Below are 22,651 nucleotides of genomic sequence, written 5' to 3' on the forward strand. Positions count from 1 at the left end.
TAATCTCCTCCTGACAGCGATGGAATCGTTTAGCTAATAGATTCGCTTTAATTGGAGCAGTTCGACTAAAGCAGGCTCCACAGTAGCATAATTTCCTAAGGAATTTATTTGACGTAAAAAAAAACTACATTTAAAACACCAGTAACACGTTTTGATGCAAAAAAAAAAAAAAATAGTAATAATTTTACCAACGCGTCCGCACTAAGGAGTCGGTTTAACCAGTTCTTTCAAAAGAACCTATTTGATTGAACAACGATTCGGTTAAGCATCACTCCGCGTTCACTCTGAACAACACGCGACTCTCGATTTGGACAAGTTTTCTCATCCCTTTTAGGGTGATCGCGCTGTGTAAATGCTGAAGAAACACATCAGAAACTTTCTCCAGTATGAAACATCTGCTTAATGAACGAATCTGGGCTTTGTTCCGCAGTAACTGGCAGCATACTTTAACATACTGGATTGTGTTCTTCAGTTTTGGGCTCTGTGTCGCTTTTCTGGGTCCGACCATTCTGGACCTGAGATGTCAGACTCAGTCCACCCTACAGGAGATCACTCTGGTCTTCTTCTCACAACAGTTTTTCCTCTTTATTGGAAGCACCATCGGTGGTTTCTTCAGTAAAACGTGAGTATTTGGAAGAAAAACAGCTGTTTTTGCAATAGAGTATATTTTATTTCATTCTTGAATGGGTCGACATGTCAAACTGCACTAAATACATTTTTAAAACCTTTTAAATCTCCCAATTCTTCATGACCTAAATGTAGGCAAGGCTACTTATAAAATTAAAAGAAATAAAAAGAAATTGTGACCCCTAAAGAGATACACTTTCCAGTATAAACATATACTTTTTAACCATTAATATACTTGCTGAATAGAAAAAAAGGTTGCCTTAATTCCCTTAAATAGTATTTTATTTACAAATGTTGTTTTACAGTTTAGAAAAGTATTTATAGCATGCGTCCTCAAAATAAAGAGGAACTGAAAAAAGATCTATTTATTTATTTACAATGTTAGCCTATGATGGAAATTGTTTTTATTATGGCTGAAATTAAGTGTATTGTAATCTTGATTCCACAAAAGCATTTTTTAGAGACTTATTGATTTCACTTTTGGTTTGAAAGTGCATTTACATTTGCCAAAAATATATATATTTTTGTTGTTGTTGTTGTTGTTAAAAGGAACTTTCCCCAACACTGTGTATCTCTAATGGTAATGCATATGCTTTGCATAAGATTTGTTTGTTTAAAAAAATACAATATACATGTTGTACTTTCCCTAGACTTATTTGATTCAAACATTTCTGAAATGGTTGTCTTGAAAGTTAAACTTGTAATGTCAGATGTTTTGTTTATCATGTATCTTGTACAGTTCCTCCTGTGATTCTCAGGAATTTCAATGTGTCGTACCCATATGTAAATATGATAGTAAACTGTTGTTGGCAGTATTAAGATATCAATATTTCTTTGGGACTGATGATCAGTTTCTAACCCGTCCATGGCCTCGATCTGTAGTGGTCATGTGCTCATTAAAGTCCTGCTTTCTCAGTCATCTGGGACTGGAGCCATAAAAACAGACGCTGGCCTGCTGTTGTTTTGCCTGATAGATAAAGAAATTCTTTTGTAAAGTAAATTTTTGTACGTGTTCCAAAAATATGGAACAATTGGAACAATATTTGCTCATTTAAAGTGGAACTGAGTACGTTTTACAGCTATATTAGCAAATATTTCCTTGGCATCGTTCTATATTTGTTTACAGTTTGTTTTACCTTGCGGTTCTAAGCCTGTACCACGGACATTGTCCACATATTCACTTATAAACGGGTAATACCATGCGAACAGTAGCGAGTAATAATTTGGCCCTTCTTATTGCTTTTATTTGGAGTAGTTGCAATAGCTTTTCTATTTTTTCCCCTCATAACAGATAGTCAAATTAATTTATCTCTATGGATCTGTGTATGGTTGATCTTTATCTCGTATTTTACAGTCCTGAATGTATTTAAACAGAGAACAATCTCCATGTTTACTTTTGCCTGTTTTTACTTTGTGGTAATACAGTTTGTGTCATGAAACAAAGAAAGTAAACTATAGTGTCACGTACCCACTGGGATCATCAGTAGAAGCAGCTTTTGATAAGGCATGTAAACAGAACTCAATTGGGCCAAGACCTTTTTGAAACTTTACTTTATATATAACACAGTTACAACTAAACATGCTCAGTTTTTCCACTTTAAAACGGTTTTAACCCTACAGAAATGCGTTTGCGTATTCTTCATGCCACCCAACCCTATTACTTTTGCCTTAAGTTTAAAACACAATGTCTTCTTTATTTGTCTCAGGCTTGCGAGTTCTTTGTCAGCTTTGGCTGTGTCCACGCTCCTCATCTCTGTGGTTTTTGCTGTCATCCCACTATGCCATAAACTGCTCCTGTTGGCGTTTGCCATGGCCGTGTCTGGTCTTGCCATGGGCATCATTGACACCATATCGAACCTACAACTGGTCAAGATCTACCAGAAAGACTCCACGGTTTTTCTGCAGGTCAGTGTATTCAGTCAGACAATAATATCTTCGTCTGATGTGCTGTGACCTCTGACAGAAATCTTCTATTGACGTCTAAATGACGTCCTTACACAGAATGTACACAATACTTTGCTTTAAACAAAAAATTCTGTTGTTATTTACCCACCCTTGAAAAACCTGTTCGACGTTTACAAAAGGATGTAAATATGGGAGTTTTTATGAAAATGCCAGATATGCTTCTTCCAAAGCATGATGGTCACTGAAAGCAAGTTTGCTTGGTTTGTTAAAAAAAATACTATTACGGTACACATTAGGCCAGGATTTGAATCCTTTCTTTCAAATTAAATAAACATGGTAACTTGAGACCTTGAACATATTTTATTTAATGTTTTTAATACAAATTTAAAAGAAGTATTAGGCTGTTTGATCAAAACTACAGTAAAACAGTCAATATTATTACAATATAAAATAACTGTTTTAATATAGTTTAAAAATTTAAGATTGAATTTCGAGCATCAATACGGCAATCTTCAGTGTCACATGACCCTTCAGAAATCACTCTAATATGATGATTTGCTGCTCAAAAACATGTATTATTATTATCGATGTTGAAAAGAGTTGTGCTGCTAGACAGTAAAAAAAAAATGTATAGTTATTATTATTATATAGTTTAATAATTTATAATTTTTTATAAATTAATTTTTTATATACATTTATTTAATTTATTTTTTATAAAAAAAATTTATAATTTTTTAATAAAAAATATATTTTTATAAATTATTATGTTAGTGTAATTGTGATTAATCACATCTAACATAAAAGTTTGTATGTATGTATGTGTATGTATATATATATATATATATATATATATATATATACATATTCACGAATGCACTCAATAAATTCATAAATTTAGCATTTTACAGTTTTTATATTTAAGGAATTCATTGATTCGGGAGAGTCAATTTCATTTGAGCTGATGTGTTTTTCTCATCGGCATTCATCCCTCACACACACGGAATGCAAATGCCTTTTATGCTGTGCTATCGGAAATGTCCTACTTCCCACTTCTGAAGTTGTGATTACAAGCTCGTCGCATTCAAGTGCTTTGTTGTCAGAAAGAACAGGAATCTTGGAGGACACCAGGTTTATTCTTGCTCATTTATTCGGAAAAATCCTATTAAAGTCAAAAGGATATTCAGCATCCACATTCACTGACTACCATATAAACATTAACCCCGTTATCTAGATTAGATTCTGTTATTTCAGTCAAATACAGTCTATTTTTGCTAAACATACAATATACTTCAAATGGTTATTCATAATAAGTAAATATGCACTACTTTAACGTCAAGACAAGGCGATGTTGCAGTTGTGGAAATAAATATTAAAGAATAGCAGTCAAGGGAGTCACTTGGTTTATGGGATATGCGCTCACAGAACCAGTTCATTGTCAATTGAAAGATTTGGTACTGTAAAAAATGTAACTGTACAACATTCTGTTTCAAGTAAAAAAAAAGAAAGCACACCCTCAGTATATAAAAAAAGTAAAAAATGCTTAACAATAAGAAGTATTTAAGCAAACCAGAGTGACGTTCCTGTACCAGATTTTTTTTGTGTGTGTGTAAAAATGCAAAGAAATTAAAAAATAAACAATAAACATAAGTATTAATATTAATATTACGAGGAAATATATACATAAGAAAAAAATATCACATTTAAAGAATAAAAAATTCAAATGAAATCTTGAAATAAAAAGCCAATAAAAATATAAATGAAATATAAATAGAATATAATGAATACTAAAATAACACTGGATAACTCATCAACGTTCAATAAATAATATAATATATGATTTTTTCATTAGGTTAATTAGCAGAACTGTTTCAAGCATTATTGAATATTGGCACGTTGGTGAGCATCGTTTAAACGCATCCAATCAGACTTTAGAACTGTGTTTTATAAAGTTGCTTTAAAAACTTTTGTGAGAATTTTGTATCAGAAAACGAACATCACAGCTGATATCCGGGTTGTCTCTGATCTCTTCCAGACCCTTCACTTCTTTGTGGGTCTGGGGGCGTTAGTGAGTCCCCTCATCGCTGACCCCTTCCTGTCTGACACCAGCTGTGTGATTGGGAACAGCAGTGTCAATGCAACATCATTAACTCATCTGAGGCACAGGCTCGCAGGCAGACATGTGCACAACGTGTCCAGTGTCCACCTTCACACCGAGGGAGAGGTGGTGACCAACGTTTCCTATGCCTTCTGGATCATGGCTATGATCAATGTAAGATCCATCAGTCTTAAGTTTTGAGTTTGTATTCAAATGATTGCCCTCAGAACATGTAAACGTGATGTTGAAGTTGTGTACGGTTAGTGTGCAGATTAAATGCTCAGTCAGCTCTAATGTCAAAGGAAGAGTCAGCTGGGAGGGTATTTGAATAAAAGAAATGAACTAAGATTGTCACCTTGGCAACTGCACCCCATCAATCATGTCTGCATAAGCACTGGCTATAATGTCTAATGACTAAACTAGGTAAATAGTGATAATATAACGGACACACCTGGGGAATATAGACCTTATGAAGCCCCGCCCCCTTTTCAGCTTTGTGTTCTGTCTTCCGGTTTGTATTTCCACAGCATGAAGGTAAGATCTTACAGATTTATGAATGAAACGCTCGTTTTAAGATCTTTTAATGATGATAACTGATAACTTCAGGGAAAAACATCCAGTATGCGGCAGTCCTGTGGGTGAAAATGCCTTGTTGATGCTAGAGGTCAGAGGAGAATGGGCCGATTGATTCAAGCTGATAGAAGAGCAACTTTGACTGAAATAACCACTCGTTACAACCGAGGTATTCAGCAAAGCATTTGTGAAGCCACAACACGCACAACCTTGAGGCGGATGGGCTACAACAGCAGAAGACCCCACCGGGTACCACTCATCTCCACTACAAATAGGAAAAAGAGGCGACAACTCGCAAGAGCTCACCAAAATTGGACAGTTGAAGACTGGAAAAATGTTGCCTGGTCTGATGAGTCTCGATTTCTGTTGAGACATTCAGATGGTAGAGTCAGAATTTGGCGTAAACAGAATGAGAACATGGATCCATCATGCCTTGTTCCCACTGTGCAGGCTGGTGGTGGTGGTGTAATGGTGTGGGGGATGTTTTCTTGGCACACTTTAGGCCCCTTCGTGCCAATTGGGCATCGTTTAAATGCCACGGCCTACCTGGGCTTTGTTTGTGACCATGTCCATCCCTTTATGGCCACCATGTACCCATCCTCTGATGGCTACTTCCAGCAGGATAATGCACCATGTCACAAAGCTCGAATCATTTCAAATTGGTTTCTTGAACATGCCAAAGAGTTCACTGTACTAAAATGGCCCCCACAGTCACCAGATCTCAACCCAATTGAACATTGGGATGTGGTGGAACGGGAGCTTCGTGCCCTGGATGAGCATCCCACAAATCTCCATCAACTACATGATGTTATCCTATCAATATGGGCCAACATTTCTAAAGAATGCTTTCAGCACCTTGTTGAATCAATGCCACGTAGAATTAAGGCAGTTCTGAAGGCGAAAGGGGGTCAAACACAGTATTAGTGTTCCTAATAATCCTTTAGGTGAGTTTTTATATATATATTTCTCAACTGTTTGAAACAACCGGTTCTAATCTGGCAGAATCTGTTTAAACTCACCCTTTATTTGTAGTCAAATACATTTACACTGTAATGTTTATGTTAAAACTGCTGTTTGAGGTTTTATGAATGCTTTGCATTTGGGTTCAGCACCTGTCTTCACCAAAAGAAGGATTCCATAAAGAATCCGAAATCCCTAATCGTCCCCGTCTTTATTCTCTGTCTTGTTTTTGTGTAGCTTCCAGTACCTGTTGCAATATTCATCCTGATGTATTTTGAGCGCTTGTTCTCCTGCGGATCAAACCCCAATCGACGTTTGCTAGATGGAGACGTGCTAGCGATGAAAACCTGGGGAACCACAGGTCTGACAGAAGACGCTGGACATCAGAAAGAGTCTTCCAGAAGTAAGACAGCACTCACGGTGATGAAATAATTAGTTGGATCAGACATGAGCGGGATTGAAAGTGCATGAAGTCAGAAATGGAGACGGCCAAACATGTCTTTAGATGTCGGAAACAGCCAGGAAGGATGTAGTTGTAATCTTCCCGGCTCTTCTCTCTGTCTCTACAGGCCATATAGGCTTGTTCAGCTGCTGTCTCCTTGGAAACACGAACAGCTTTCCACTGTCTTTCTTTTGGATCCATATCCTCGGGGGTCTGGTGCTCTTCTTTTCTGACGGTATAGTGGTAAGCAGGATTAGCACTTCACAGCCGTTTCAGCTCTGTAATTTAAGAGCATTTGCTTAATTACCTGAACTCATGTATTATTGAATGTCTCGCTCCTCAGGGCTCATACACAGGCTTTGTGTACAGCTATGCAGTGGCGCCCCCTATGAATCTACCTCACAAGACCGCCGGGTACTTGACCTGCGTGTTCTGGGCGGCGATTACCGTCGGCCGCCTGTCCGCCATACCTCTGACTTACCAGTTTAAACCCATCCGACTGCTCGTCGTCAATCAGGTGTGTACATTTACATGGAAATTATTTCATCAAATGTGGAAATGTTGTTGCTAAGTCCCTTATTATTGTAAGACAGGTGGTATATACAGTAAACTAGCGTCTAAAAGTTTGGGGTCAGTCAGGTTTTTTTTTTTTTTTTCTGGTTGAAATGACACATGACCTTTTTTATGTGTGTGTGTGTAAATGTCAAAACACATGACATAAGATAGTAGGGGGGGAAACATAGAATGTGTAGCGCAAAGATATTCCATAATCCTTCAATATATATATATATGAAGAGTTCAGATGCAAAAGCCTCTAAATGCCATTTGAAATTTTCTTCTTTAATGATGATTTTTGTCAAGCTTGTATATTTAAGTTCAGTAATTTCACTTAAATGGCAATGATAATTACCTATTAATTGTTATTTAAGTGAAATTACTGAACTTAAATATACAAGTTCGACAAAAATCATCATTAAAGAAGAAAATTTCAAATGGCATTTAGAGGCTTTTGCATCTGAACTCTTCATATATATATATATATATATATATATATTTTTTTTAAAGAAGTCTCTAATATGCACCAAAACAGCTTTTATTTGATAAAAAATACAAATCTGTAATCTTTTGATATATTATTACAATTTGAAATAACAATTTTCTGTTTGAATATATTTTAAAATGTCATTTATTCAATTTTCACTATCATTACTCCAGTCTTCAGTGTCACATGACCTTCCAGAAATCATTCAAATATGCTGCTCACAGAACATTTATTATTATCTTAAATTATTATTATTATTAAATGTCTTTACTGTCACTTTTGATCAATTGAATGCGTCCTTGCTGAATAAAAGTACTAGTTTCTTTTAAATCTTACTTACTGCAGACTTTTGAATAGTAGCAAATCACAGTTTCCACATAAATACTTGGGATCAAAATATACAACATTGATAATAATCAGAAATGTTTCTTGAGCACCAAATCATCAGATTAGAATTATTTCTGGAGGATCATGTGACACTGAAGACTGGAGTAATAATACTGAAAATTCAGCTTTAATCACAGGAATAAATTACATTCAACTATATAATAATATTTCACAATATTACTGTTTATATTATTAATATTTACTGTATTTTTTTATCAAATTAATTAATACAGCCTTGGTGAGCAGAAGATACTTTTTTCAAAAACAAAAAACTATTTATTATAAGAATTATAAAAACGAACGGAAATAAACGTATAGGCTCATAGTAAATGAATAAAAATATTTAATTTTAATGTAATATAAAGAATGTTATTATTTTAAGTAAGTATTATGATTGAATCTTTTGATCATCAGTACACCGTATCATAATGAATGCGTTGTAGAAACGCGATGGAAATTTCCACTTCATTCATGGGATGATCTGTGAAACTTGTCTGATTTGGCAACGGTTACCGGGGGGGGCGGAGCTTAGCGAAGCATCATTCATCAGTCCACTGCAAACTCTCCTCAGTCACTTCACAGACTCGTGTTAAATCCAATAAACTATAAAAGTGGTTTACACTATCAAAAAAAAGGTGTGTCACCCACAATGCACCACAGGAAACCGTGGACAGGATCAAACATCCTTATTCTGCATCCTGCTCTGCCCTGTCCAGTTGGGACATTTGTTTATCTGGTGTGTGTGTGTGTGAGGCTCCTTTGTCATTTTATTTGCGGCAGAAGTTTATGACGGCGAGCCGCTTAATTTCCGTTCCTCGGCAGATAAAGCAGGGGTGTTCACCTCAAACAATACACGCTTTGTTGGTGGAGCGTGTCCAAATGCAAATCCTCTCCTTTGTGTTGTGTCGTAGGTGGGTGTGATAGTCACACTTCTTCTGCTGCTGGTCTTCTCCAACAGCAGTGTGTTCCTCTTCATCGGCACCTGCGGTCTCGGCCTATTTATAAGCAGTATTTTCCCCTGCATGCTAGCGCTCACCGAAGACATCCTGGAGTACAAAGGTATCTCCGGCAATGTTAAATCTCCTCCTTTCCTATGGCTTTCATTGATTTGACTGTAGCCATTGGTGCTTTTGTGATTTACTCATGGTTTACTCAAGGTTTACCGCTGAGTCGAAGGCCCTGTTTAATTCTTCGCTGTTGGCCTTTGGCTTTATTGGAAGGCTCGGCCTGACAGGTCTTGTGTCTTACTGCGGAGTCGATCCTTTTTAAACACAGCGGTCAAATCCTTTGGGAGGAATTATTTTGAAATAAATGTCTAATTACTTAGCGCTCTCTGTACACTGCAACTTTGGGGGTTGGTTAGGGTAGAGTGATTAAGTATCATTAAAAATATCCTGCAGATCTGGACCTGAAATGAACGGTTGCAGCTGTAGCAGATGTTGAAAATGCACATGAATCCACAGATGAGATGAAAAAGTTGAAGAAAAATAAATGGGAGAAACCCCATCGCTGCTTTGAGCTAAAAGAGCCGATCAGTTTTTTGATCGAGACATCATCAGTGGGTTAAACGGGCTTGCATGATTAAACAACATAAAACCGAAAGTGCAATATTGCTAATAATACCGCGTGTTTGAGGGTTATTTTGGGTTTCTTATAATGCGTATTTGGGAACGCAACATGCGCTAAAACGTTTTTTCAAACTTTTCGGCGAAAGAGAAGGGGATAGTTCACTTTGAAATTAATTTTTGTTATGTTTTAGCTTACTTCGAGGGCATCCAAGATGTATGCTTCTTTGTTTCAGCAGTAGTTTAAATTTTTTTAGGTCAAACCGTTCTTGTCTATCAGTCATATAATGCAGGTCTATGGTCACCACCTTAAAGAGCATGCACAGAGAAGTCCAAATTAAACATGATTTAATGACTCGTAAATGTAAGCACACATTGATGGCCTAAGACACGAAACGAGCGGTTTGTGTGAGAAAACGAACAGTATTTATATCGTTTTTACCTCTTGTAACCACAGCCACAAAGCACCCGCGCCCTCAGATCACTTGGACGTGGCTGGGGTTACAAAAGGTAAAAACAATATAAATACTGTTTCGTTTTCTCACACAAACCGCTCGTTTGGTGTCTTAGGCCATCAATGTGTACTTACATTTACGACTCATTAAATCATGTTTAATTTGGACTTCTCTGTGCATGCTCTGAGGTGGTGACCATAGACCTCCATTATATGACTGACAGACAAGTATGGTTTGACCTAAAAATATAAAAATTGAAAATACTGTGTAAATAAAGACACCTACATCTTGGATGCCCTTGAGGTAAGCTAAAACATACCAAACATTTATTTCAAAGTGAACTATCCCTTTAAGGCCTGTGGTTGCTTGATGGTTTGACGTTTTTTGAAACCATGCAAAATTGTACAGTTGTACTGTAAAATACAATTATCATCATATATTATTTTTCTTAAATACTCAATTTTATTTTACAGTGAAATATACCAATATATATATTTTATTTTGTTTAATAGTTATTAAGATTTTTGGAGTAAATATTACAATTATTATTATTATTCTTTGTAATTTTCATATCACAAAATCCTCTACCAAATTGTGCATACCTACAGACAAAAAATAAATAAAAAATCGCATTTTAAATCACAGTCGGTAAAATTTATTAGAAAAATACCATCTAGGTTTTTCGCCAACTCGCACGGTCTCAAGTCAACGTCATTAGCTGAAATTTCATTGGCCATTTGAATGTAACTGCAAATAATCTTGGCAAAGAGTTTGAGTTTTCTGTCTTTTGAAGTATTTAATACTTATTGCCAGGCTGTTGGCAAGATGGCGGCAGATGAAAATCTGAGTTGAGTGTTTTTTGTGTCTTCAGGTTGTGCTACCACGGTCCTGGTGACCAGTGCAGGGATGGGAGAGATGGTTCTCCAGGTGATCGTGGGGTCGGTAGGTCTGACTTGCATTGTATTGGGAATTGAACCCATGTCCTTGCTGTTGTGAGTGTCGTTATGAGCTCAAAGTTGCACTGCTTTTGTAATTTTAGTGATTCGAGTCCCTCTCCTCCCTCAGGTGATGCACAATAAAGGCAGTTTCAGTTTCCTGTTGTGCGGAATGATCTTCGGCTGCCTGGGATTCACATTCTTCGTTTTGCTGTTCTTCGTCCAGCAAAGTCACAAAAACGTCACAGAAGGTGCTCATGTCTACTCTCGTCTCATGCGCCGACTCTCTGAATGCACTCATGTCGATGTGGCTCATAACCCAATCTGGGGACTTTCTCTAATGCATTTAGTGCAGGGGTGTCAAACTCATTTTAGTTTGGGAAAAATATAACCATGTGCGTACCGAACTAGCTTTTTTAAAAACCTAGTGCACTGACAATTAGCATACATTATTATTAACCATACAAACTACAAATTAATAAAACTAGAAAAACACACTTCTCTGTGATAACTGGCATTTTGAAGTGAAAAGACTTTTATTAGGGATGCCCCGATTATGATTTTTCATGGCTGATTCTGATTTTCTACAAGCAAATTCGCCAATTCCGATACCAGTTGCCGATTTCTTTTTTACAAATTTATTTGTGTATTTGCTCTATAATATCTGTAGCCGTTTGAAACGAGTTAACTATTGGATCATCTATAGCATTTCCGTGAGCGTGGAGAGCAAAGGTTAATATCTCACTGGGTTTTAATGTGGGGAAATTTTGTGAGAGCCCTATATCCAAAATGGCTGCCATCAGCCAAGCTGGAAATTAACTTTTTAATGGTTTTGCCCATAGATATGTATATAAAGGCTAGATGTGTTACGGCGGAGTTTCCATCGTCATCACCGGCGGCCATCTTGTCACAGGCTCTGTGGTATCTGATGTAAGAAATACTCGTTGAAATCTTGACGGATTTACAAACGGTTTGGTTTTTTACAAACGTTATTAACGTGGCTATAATTCTGGTTATGATTATTTATTTATACACTCATTATTCATAAGTATGCACTATCATAACTACATCTCTGCCATTTATACCAAACCAGACCATTTGAAAATCGGTAGAAAATTGAGCAAGTTACGATGATTTAAAAAGTACATGCACCATTAAAACAATGTTACCAATGAGCGAGCTGCCTGTGACAAGATGGCCGCCAGGTGCTGACGTCGACCTCCATTGGCCAGCAGCGCGGACGACACGTCTAGCCTTTATATACATATCTATGGTTTTGCCCACAGTGCTGCATAATACATGCTTTCGGAGACTATTTAGGTCAAGAAATGCATAAATGATGTAGATTTATTGATTTGACCTTCAAATTCAAGATGGCCATCAATGATTTTTGTGAGGGGCACCCGGGCTAACTTTTTTCGCTCTCCACGATAACGGAAATGCTATAAATGACCCAACTATAACCACTGTATTTCATCAAGATCCAAAAATGGATGTCACACACATGTAGGCTACAGGCCTATCATGTGAAGTGTAGGCTGTCAACAACATGTGAAATGGTGACGCGTTAGTTTGACACCCCCAATGTATTTAGCGGATACTTTTAATCAAAGCAACTTGTGTCTTCAATGGGAGTCGAAACGATGACCTTGGCGTTGCCCTGCCAATTGAATAAAATAGTCTTGTCCTGTTAGATAAAACCAATACTGTTCGGGCTAAGGAATGGCAATTTCGGTCATGGAGCGCCACTAATCGAACTAACCAAACACACCTGACCCAGAGTGAACTAGAAAACTAGACCGGTGAGATTTTATCAGGGTTTGCTGGATCGAAGTTGCCCATCCCTGGTTTGGCTTATCAAATAACACTTCTCGCCATTCATTTGTGAGATGCAGAGGTCACTTTCTAACGTTTTTTTTTTTTCCACACAGCTTTCCCCAATAACTCCTACACGGAAAGACTTGAGCAAAATGGGATCAAGGAAAGACTTGAGCAAAATGGGATCAAGACCTGTTCTTCCACGGTGCCGAACTCACGGGACATGTCAAAGCGGGAAGCATCCATCGATCCTTAACAACGGAGAAGCCGGAGACTGGTTGACTCAGGGACATTCCCATCGCTAATGGGACAGGATCAACCATGAAGATCATTTTCACAGCTAAAAAACCAACAAGGAAGTGTTAAGAGATCTTGAACTAAAGGTTTATAATTGTAGTATTTAAATATTTTTGATGAATGGATGTACAAATGTCATAATCTAATTATGCTATTTGGCTGCTAAATCTTATGTGCAATACAAAAACTTTTCTAACAAGAAGTCAGTGGTTTAGTGTTTATTAATGTCAAAAACATACTGACCAATCAGCAATTGAATATAGCAGGAGATGGGTTCTTATTGGATCAAAGTAACAATAGAAAAATATTTTGATTGTGTAAAGGCCCTACAACGTTTTCTTTTAAAGCAATAATTTGACTGGATTGCATTAATTTAGTTCTTCGTTACCTCCTTGAAATCCTTCTGAAGCTCCGTCTAATGCACAGATCAGTTGTTCTCTGCCGATGTGCTCATAACACGTTTGTGGTGAAGAGATACAGGTCAGAAAAGGACATCCTACTGTCTTCCTGGAAAAGTTTCCTTGTATTGTGTTGTGTGGCTTCAGGTCGGACGGTCCCTCTAAAGCCCGTGACCTCAGCGTTCAGGTGGGCGAACCTGATTGCGAGAGGTTGACGTGTCAGCGGATTTCTCTTGGCCTGGGTAAAGTTGTATTTGTTTTTTCTGGTTTACGCAGGTGTCAAACATGCTAACGTTAACACAATTGCTGCATGAACGAGGTCAGCTTTCTGCAGCTGTATTTGATGAAGACACTGGCCAAAAAAAGTTCTACATGTGTTTTTTATAGAAATCTTCCTTCCCTTCCAACATGCACAGATTAGTACAACAGGTACGCCAATGAACATACATTTGTAAACATTTCAGCTGGTAGAGAGAGATGATCTGAAAATACATTTGCACAAAAATATTCAAAACATTTGGTCAATATTGTCGCATTAAAGTTACATTTCACACTTTTGATTATAACATCATCCTTTTTTCCACATGAGAAACAAAATATTGTTCAAAATACTGTGCAGTCGTGACATTTAGAGGATGAGAAAATCTGATTGTGTTAAGTTTCGCATTGGCACTTTCCATGAATGGGGTATAAAATAAGCATAAAGGTTTGTCATACATTATTAAATGTTGTTTAATTTTCTATTGTGTATAGCACTTTCCTTTTATTGCGTTATCAGAATTTGGATAAGGTCTGAATATGGTTTTAAAACCTGATGTGTAACTTTCGTAGTGAAATTAAATACGAATTACACACTTAATTTTTCACACACAAGAGGATAGTTTCTTTGGCCCATATGTTGGTTTGTAGTAATTGAAAAACATGTCATGAATCAAGGAAAAAAAAAAAGATAAGAATATAGTTAAAGGTCAATTTTAACATTAAGCTCATTTTTTTTCTCGACAATCGACTATTGTGGATTGACCGAAAACAAAGTTAATACAGGTATGTGAGCTGGCTAAATCAACATCATTTTTATTAATATCTTTCACATCTACTGCAGTCATATTGACCGTGGTCACTCTTAATAACACCACTTGTAATGACAAATCAAGGATGTTAAGAGGCTAAAAGCAGGTTTAGAACAAGATTATGTAAATACCTATTCGTTCTACTGAAGAGTTTAAATAATGTCTCTTCCTGGGTGTGTCAATTTTTTTTAAATGTTCCATTTTGCAATGGTTAAATCATGTGCTAATAGGCTCTTAAAGGGACAGTTCACCTAAAAATAAAAACAATGTCATTAATTACTCATGTCGTTCCAAACCCGTAAGACTTTTGTTCATCTTCAGAACACAAATGAAGATCTTTTGATGAAATCTGAGAGCTTTCTGTCCCTCCATTGACAGCTACTCAACTACCAGTTTGACGTTTCAAAAAGTTCACAAAGAGATCGTAAAACTAATCCATATGAATTGAGCGGTTTAGACCAAACTTTCTAAAAAGGCTTGATCGCTTTATATGATGAACAGATTTAATTTAGGCTTTTATGAAAAATCTCTTAATTTGTGTTTCAAAGATGAACAAAAGTCTTACAGGTTTGGAACAACATGAGGGAAAGTATTATTTTCATTTCTGGGTGAACTATCCCTTTAAACACAGTAGAAGAGTTAAACGTTACATAATAACACTAAATAATTAATTGAATATCAATTACTTCTCATGACATGTTAAGACAATATTTTATTTAACACAATAGTTCTATCTAAAACATCATCATTAGCCTTAATTGCTTAATAACAAAATTATACCCTACTCATGAAAAGTGCATTTTCTCTAAGTGTAGTAAAATACATGGCTTTTAGATTTTTTGGAGTAAGAGAAAATATACGGTTAGTAATCGATTTTTTACAAAATTCATCATGTGCAGAAAATAGCTTGAATGCATAGTTTCCAAATGTTGATCCAAACCAAAATTTGAGTGTTTGGGGTGGTGGAGTCACTAATAAGATGAGATTAGTTTTACAACAAATTCTAAAAAACACAAAGTGCCAGTAAGAGGAAAAAATGTTTAAGTGCTTAAGACTCGCATTAAAGTACAACAGATGTTCAGTATGGCTACAATAGTTAAATGTGCTCAGGGGAAAAACTAAACTCAAGCAAATAGAGAAGGGAAAAAACATAAGACATCATTGTTTAAAAGCTAAACACGTATAACAAACCCATTTTATCCTACAGAGAGAAATGTGAATTTTCAAAGAAACAAAACAAATGACTATTTAACGAAGTACAATATGCAGTCAAACTAAGCTGCTTTTCCCTCAAAAAACTACGTGGGTAAGAGAGCATTTAACTAAAATATTGGAAACAGGTTAAAAAAAAAGTCATTGCACACTGCACAAAATCCATTATTCAAAATGTAAAAGGCATTAAGCAACTCACGATCCCCTCGATGAGAAGGCAATTGCATGTGCAGTGCTCACGATACAGGCAAGAGCAATCAAACTCGGTCTGAATGCCTCAGGAATACAAATGAAGACGCTACATGTCAAAAGTGAAAATACTACAAAACAACAGCATAATGCTACTGACACCCCATCACGTGTTACTCTATGTACAATTAAAGGAGTAGTTCACTTTTAAAAAAAACTTTTGCTGATAATTTACTCACCCCCATGTCATCCAAGATGTCCATGTCTTTCTTTCTTCAGTCGAAAAGAAATTAAGCTTTTTGATGAAAACATTCCAGAATTTTTCTCCATATAATGGACTTCAATGGGAACCAAATGGTTCAAGGTCCAAATGACAGTTTTAGTGCAAACTGTTCAAAGGGCTTTAGGTTAAGGTCTTATCAAGCGAAACGATCGGTCATTTAAAAAAAATAAATAACAAAGTTTAAGTTTTATAAGCTCAAATGGTCGCCTTGCTCTGTTCTGTGATGCACGTTTGTGACTCTCCTGTTCGAACTTGTTCATCAAAATTAACAAATCTTTTTCAGAGTCAATTCGTTCAATTCGTTCATTTCGTTCGTTGAATGGATCAAATGACTCAAAAAAAGATTCGTTCATTTTTGATGAACGAGTTTGGACCTTGAACCGTTTGGTTCCCATTGAAGTCCATTATATGGAGAAAAATCCTGGAATTTTTTCATCAAAAACCTTAATTTCTTTTCGACTGAAGAAAGAATGACATGGACATCTTGGATGACATGAGGGTGAGTAAATTATCAGGAAAAGGTTTTTTAAAAGTGAACTACTCCTTTAACTAATTTAAGAATAGTTAAAAACCCGCCTAAAAACAAACAAATATGAATTTCTTTCTTCCGTGGAACACAAAAAGAGAAGTTTCACAGAATGTCCAAGCTGCTTTTTCCATACTATAAAATGGATTGATAGTTTCAAGGTCCCAAAACTACCACAATTTATTGTGTCATTTGAAAAAATAGTTTCAAATTTCTGTCTCTTCATCACAGAAAAAAAATAATAAGCACAAATCATACGTTTACATTTTACATATTAATTAACTGATGTTTGTGTACGGAAAAGACATTCTGCCAAACATCTCATTTTTATAATGCAGGTTTGAAACAACAGTTTAAAAAAAAACGAACAAATTAAATGTTGTAAATACAATGGCCGCTAATAAATGAAATAAAACAAAATGTTCCTATTCTTGATTTATGCATACAGACTGAAAGTACGAAAGTACGAGTAAACAATATTTCATATGATCTGTTTTTAACTGGATCTGAATGCAGTTCTAGCTTTTATAATCTATGCTGATGATACATATTACATGAAAAGAATGTTCTGGGTTAAATACAACTTAAGATTTGTGTTAAAGGGATAGTTTATCCAAAACTTAAATGTATTACCAGCAACTGTTTGGTTACCAACAATCTACAAAATATAATAATATATTAATAAAGATTTATTAAAATAAAGATTATTATTAATATAATAATAAAGAAACTCAAACATTTTAGAACAACTTGAGGGTGAGTAAATTATAATAAATGTAATTTTTGGATAAACTATCCCTTTAACAAAAAAAACTTAACAGAAATAAAATACAATTAAAGTCCTTTGTGCATCAAATGCTGTCAATAGTTGTATTGAAACCAGAACGATCCTTCAAATAGCTATAATTTTAGTTTGTAGCTCTTTTCAGCAGTAAATGACAAAAAAAGCCATTCAGATTAGAAACAATTAATAAAACTGTTGCCTATTTTCGTTTTACTGGCAACGAATAAGACTAGAAGGCACCATGTTAGCATGGGTGTGAAAGCCGTTTCTTCAACGTGTTGGGTACGGATAAGGAGTGTGGGTAATCATACAATACCTGAGAGCTGAATCTGAGATGCTAAACAGTTCCTATACATACACACACTTTTGATCAATTTCCTTTCTATTTGTATCATTGCACTTTAAGTGGTCCTACAGGGAGGGACTAAAAGAGCTCAGTTTCTGCAAATTGAGTGTTGTTCCAGTTTTGTATTTAACGCATGTCAGTTATAAATCATGGCTTGAGTTTGTTCAGAGGTAGGGTTTTATGTTGTGCAACATATGGCCATTCATTTTCTATATTGGTTTATAAGTGGAGACGCAAGACTGCCAAACACTCCACACTGACACACACACACACACACACACACTGACATCAAATAAGGACTGCAAAGAGGGGCTTGTAGAATCAGACATTTACCATCTTTGCCGGTGTCGTGCAAGATTCAGGTTTCTCACAGAATACGATGACCCTTAAATGATTCAAGAACCTGTTTTAAAGGGATAGTTCACTTTGAAATTAATTTTTAGTGTGTTTTAGCTTACCTCAACGGCATCCAAGATTTGGGCGTCTTTGTTTCCGCAGTATTTTCAATTTTGATATTTTTAAGTCAAACCGTTTTTGTCTGTCAGTCATATAATGGAGGTCTATGGTCACCACCTCAAAGAGCATGCACAGAGAAGTCCAAATTAAACATGATTTAATGACTCGTAAATGCAAGTACACATTGATGGCCTAAGACACGAAACGAGCGGTTTGTGTGAGAAAACAAACGGTATTTATATTGTTTTTACCTCTTGTAACCACAGCCACAAAGCGTCCACGCTCTCAGATCAGTTGGACGTGGCTGTGGTTACAAAAAAGATATAGAAACCGCTCGTTTCGTGTCTTAGGCCATCAATGTGTATTTACATGTACGAGTCATTAAATCATGTATAATTTGGACTTCTCTGTGCATGCTCTTTGAGGTGGTGACCATAGACCTCCATTATATGACTGATAGACAAACGGTTTGACCTAAAAATAAAAAAATGTAAACTACTTTGGAAACAATGACCCCTACATCTTGGATGCCCTTGAGGTAAGCTAAAACATTACTTTAAGTTGTGTTAAATATGAAAATAAATAATTATGAAAGCCGGAAGCCCCCCCAAAAATTCACTAAACATTTACTATAGAGCAATGTTATATATGAAATGTAAGCCTTGCCTTCTAAAAACACTTACTTTTGAATGAGCATCAATGGAAAAAGATGCATGGTATATTCTACCAGCAGGGGTTAACTGGACTGGTAAACCAGCCAAACCAGCTACAAAAGGACAGCCACTTCTGGCTGGGCATTACAAACAGCTTGGGCTTGTTGTCCAGGGTAGATTGTATTCTGCAGGGGGATTGAATCTTGCACACCGGGAAAGCTGACAAATGCAGGAATGGTTTTGAGCATTTGGCCTGAGATCTACAGACACCCGTCCAGTTACGGTGCACATCCAACCGATCTCCAGCAATCCAACCATCCTAATGGTGGGACGAGGCTTTAAGCACTGAGCCGGTGCCGTTCCATTCCATTTTACGCTGTGTACGCTCCATTAGCTTAATGGTGAATCGCCAGTCTACTGGAGTAAAGCAAGTCCTTGGATTTTCCCACTCAACTGAAATCATTCCTAATGGCTTTCAGCCTTTCAGAAAGGGAAAATGGTTTCTATGAAAAGATTTGTATGATAAGCATTGCCGCAGTGGCATATCTGGCGTGTTACGGTGATGGCATTTGGAAGCACGCTTCATTACGCAGTCGCCATCATTCAAGCATTGCAACAAGGGTGACGACAATTTGGCCTCTCAAAAATGTGCATCATGGTCAAAGCACCAATTAGATTTAATGTTTTAAGATGTTCAAATGTTGAGGGTTTCTTCAAGAATATGGCATCCTGACTGCCTCAATCTTCATAAAGAGTTCACCCAAAAATGTTGTTTCCAAATCTGTGTGACTTTCTTTTTTCTGAGGAACACAGCTTTTGTGTTGTCTCTTGTTTCATGGACAAAAAGAGCTGAGATATTCTCAAAAAAACATTGCGTTCCACAGAAGAAAGACGGATTTACAGGTTTGGAACAACGTGAATTTCATTTTTGGTGAACCATCCCAAAGAAATGTGACTTCTGCTGGTTCTGATCTACAATGCACAATAAAATGTCACTATTTGCACCAGCTAGTCGGTTAGTTGTACAAGGTGGCGGACTGGACTGTGGATGCAGACACACACAATAGAAGGAAAATGTGTGACATTAGTTGTATAATAAGCTGTAACAGCCAATTATATTTGGAATTATGCAGAAATGAACCTGGAGCGAAAAGCGTTCACAAACAGTGCTGGTGCTGCGGACATCTGAGATCCTTTATAATGTTCACTTACAAACCAAAATGTGTATTACCTTGAAACGAATCAAGCAGAAGGAAATTCCATTTCACTGACTTTTTCGTTTCTCGGTTGTGTCGCGAGTCATTTCCGTGAGGTAATTGTTTACCCGCCGACATTTTCACTACTTTTGTGGATGGCTAGTAAACATGAGTAGGTGCAAAAGCCCTAGTAAGTGCAGCTTGTTTTGATCTAAGTGCCATTCGTGTGGTTATTATGACGAAACACTTTAAATACATGGCAGTAAGTGCAGCATGAGGAAAGATACAAGATAATACAGAGGTCATTGTCAAAAATCACAAGGCGAAGGGGCGGTTTGGCTTGGCAAGGCAGGTTTGTTTGAGAACTTCCCAAACAAAAAGGCAAACATGAGCTGAGATGAAGTGAACTTGCTGGATTATGTACAAACGATCCCTCTTTATCCAGATCTGGCTGTACAAACAAATGATGTTAGAATCTCTTCATCACAAGGAAATTCAGAATCCCGATTAGACAAGTAAAGCACACACATGATGCCCATTTTGGCAGCTGTGGAGATCAAGAGTCACACTAGAGCCAATCCCTGAAGACCAGTGCTTTAAAAAACAGGAATTAAAGATTTACAGTGTCCTGCAGACACTATATGATGGCTTGATATACATCCCAAGGAAAAGTATTTGTGACATCACACAGGTTCAAGAGTCAAATGGACATCTTTTACATCTTTGTTACCTGAAGAGGACCGGTTCAGATGAACAGAATGAGGTCGATCAGCATTTATCAATCAAGGACACGAGGCAAAGATTCGTCCCCCTCTTATGTCTTCTGTGGGTCGGGTGAGAGAGGGCCGGGAGTGTTGGTGCCGTCTAAACTATACAAGGGAACAGAGAACTGCGTGGAACTCAGGGCAGAAGGAAACTGGAAAAAAGAAGAGAAACAGAATGGAAAAAAAAAAAAATTAATTAACACATCTTTTCAGGAATATTGTAACATTATTGGGAACATCTCAAAGTCTCTGGTGTTTTCACCAGTGTTATTATCATTAACTAATACTAAAATTGTTCAAATTAATTGAAATAAGACTGAAATTAAATAAAATATGAATGTGAGATGGACTGGAAATTAGAAATGTTGCCTCCGCAACTAGCTAAAATAAAATTAAGTTTAAGTGCTACAAAAATAGAAATATATCAAAGAAAAAATGACAACAGTAAAATTACTCAAACTTAAGCTAAAATTAATACAAAAGCTAAATATAAAATAAAAGCTACATTTGAAATATTAATAAATACTATAATTGTATATGAATAATATTAAAATAGCGCCAGTTTCCACACTGGATGATTTGATTAGGTTAATAAGAAAGCTGTTGTAAACCAAATCATAAATTAATTTCCAATAATTAATAAGCAATATATTAAAATATTGTAATAAACTAATTGTAAAAATAATCCAAGTATTTTGGGGCAATCAAAGTAAATAGTTCACAACTAAAAACTATTCTGATTATACAAGTTGTTGAACTTTTTTTCCAGGACCATGGGAATCCTACACACTTCAGTCTTTCTAAACCGACAAAAAACCTCAAAGCATAAAGACTTTGCTCCCATTGGAATCAACAAAGCTGTTTTCAAGCATAATATCATGTTGCATATTATTTTCATCTCGCTACAAAGATATTCCAACCACTTCATTTTCCCTGTTTGTCTGAAATAAAAGAAATGTACAAATATTATGCCTGACTGTGAACTGACTTCTGTGAATTTTACTCATTATATATTAAAGTAACGTCTTAGTGTTTACATCAAAGATAGCATGTGGCTTTGAATGTTAAGATATTTTCTCAAAACTTGTTTATTTGTGAGTAAGCTATGAGACTGACTTCACTATTCAGCTCTCAAATCAGTTGAAATGCAGGCTGTTTTTTTGGGCAAAAAGGACCAGCTGTGGCACTCACATATGACGTGATTTGAATCCAAATGTGAAATGTGACAAACTTTAAAGGGTTAGTTCACCCAAAAATAATTTACTCATCCTCAAACCGTCCTAGGTGTATATGATTTTCTTCTTTCAGCCAAACACAATCTGAGTTATTTTTAAAATAAATTATATATATATATATATATATATATATATATATATATATATATATATATATATATATATATATATATATATATACTGGCTCTTCCCAGCTTTATAATGGGAGTGAATGGTACCTTAGATTTTGAAGCCCAAAAGTAAGTAGTAGACTGGCTATTTATTGTTAGATTTTTAGAGGTAAAAAAAAATGTTTGAGGTAAAAACGATATAAATACTGTTCGTTTTCTCACACAAACCGCTCGTTTCATGTCTTAGGCCATCAATGTGTACTTACATTTACGAGTCATTAAATCATGTTTAATTTGGACTTCTCTGTGCATGCTCTTTAAGGTGGTG

At 36.2% G+C, this 22,651-nt stretch overlaps 2 protein-coding genes across 3 annotated transcripts in view; one reads left to right on the plus strand and one right to left on the minus strand.

Annotated features, from left to right (window-relative positions):
• Nucleotides 1-15,670, plus strand: slc60a1a (solute carrier family 60 member 1a). The gene is made up of 10 exons (XM_089124903.1): nucleotides 1-622; nucleotides 2,334-2,532; nucleotides 4,565-4,801; nucleotides 6,398-6,563; nucleotides 6,730-6,845; nucleotides 6,946-7,119; nucleotides 8,943-9,090; nucleotides 10,923-10,993; nucleotides 11,117-11,237; nucleotides 12,918-15,670. Exons 1-10 carry the CDS (start codon nucleotides 387-389, stop codon nucleotides 13,058-13,060), a joined length of 1,611 nt encoding a protein of 536 aa, XP_088981029.1. The 5' UTR covers nucleotides 1-386; the 3' UTR covers nucleotides 13,061-15,670.
• The window catches only part of elk4 (ETS transcription factor ELK4), a 16,746-nt gene continuing 7,660 nt past the window's right edge, over nucleotides 13,566-22,651 (minus strand). The window contains exons 6-7 of one of the 2 annotated variants that reach the window (XR_016148397.1): nucleotides 20,945-21,130; nucleotides 13,566-13,696 (exon numbers count right to left, since the gene is read on the minus strand). Coding sequence is in view for 1 of the 2 variants with exons in the window: in XM_039673586.2 (XP_039529520.2) it covers nucleotides 21,029-21,130 (102 nt within the window). In the remaining variant the exon portion in view is untranslated. Of the gene's footprint in view, nucleotides 13,697-18,822; nucleotides 21,131-22,651 lie in introns of those variants that run through there. The other variant, XM_039673586.2, reaches the window with a different exon arrangement.

This window comes from Pimephales promelas, chromosome 21 (genome assembly GCF_988280905.1).
Source record: "Pimephales promelas chromosome 21, fPimPro1.hap1.1, whole genome shotgun sequence".
Lineage (NCBI taxonomy): Eukaryota > Metazoa > Chordata > Actinopteri > Cypriniformes > Leuciscidae > Pimephales > Pimephales promelas.

Excerpts from the sequence above, each read along its gene's own strand:
- slc60a1a (XM_089124903.1), top strand. The coding sequence starts at position 387 with ATGAAACATCTGCTTAATGAACGAATCTGGGCTTTGTTCCGCAGTAAC. Across the intron at positions 9,091-10,922 it reads AGACATCCTGGAGTACAAAG|GTTGTGCTACCACGGTCCTG; the intron begins GTATCTCCGGCA and ends TTGTGTCTTCAG. Across the intron at positions 11,238-12,917 it reads TCACAAAAACGTCACAGAAG|CTTTCCCCAATAACTCCTAC; the intron begins GTGCTCATGTCT and ends TTTTCCACACAG.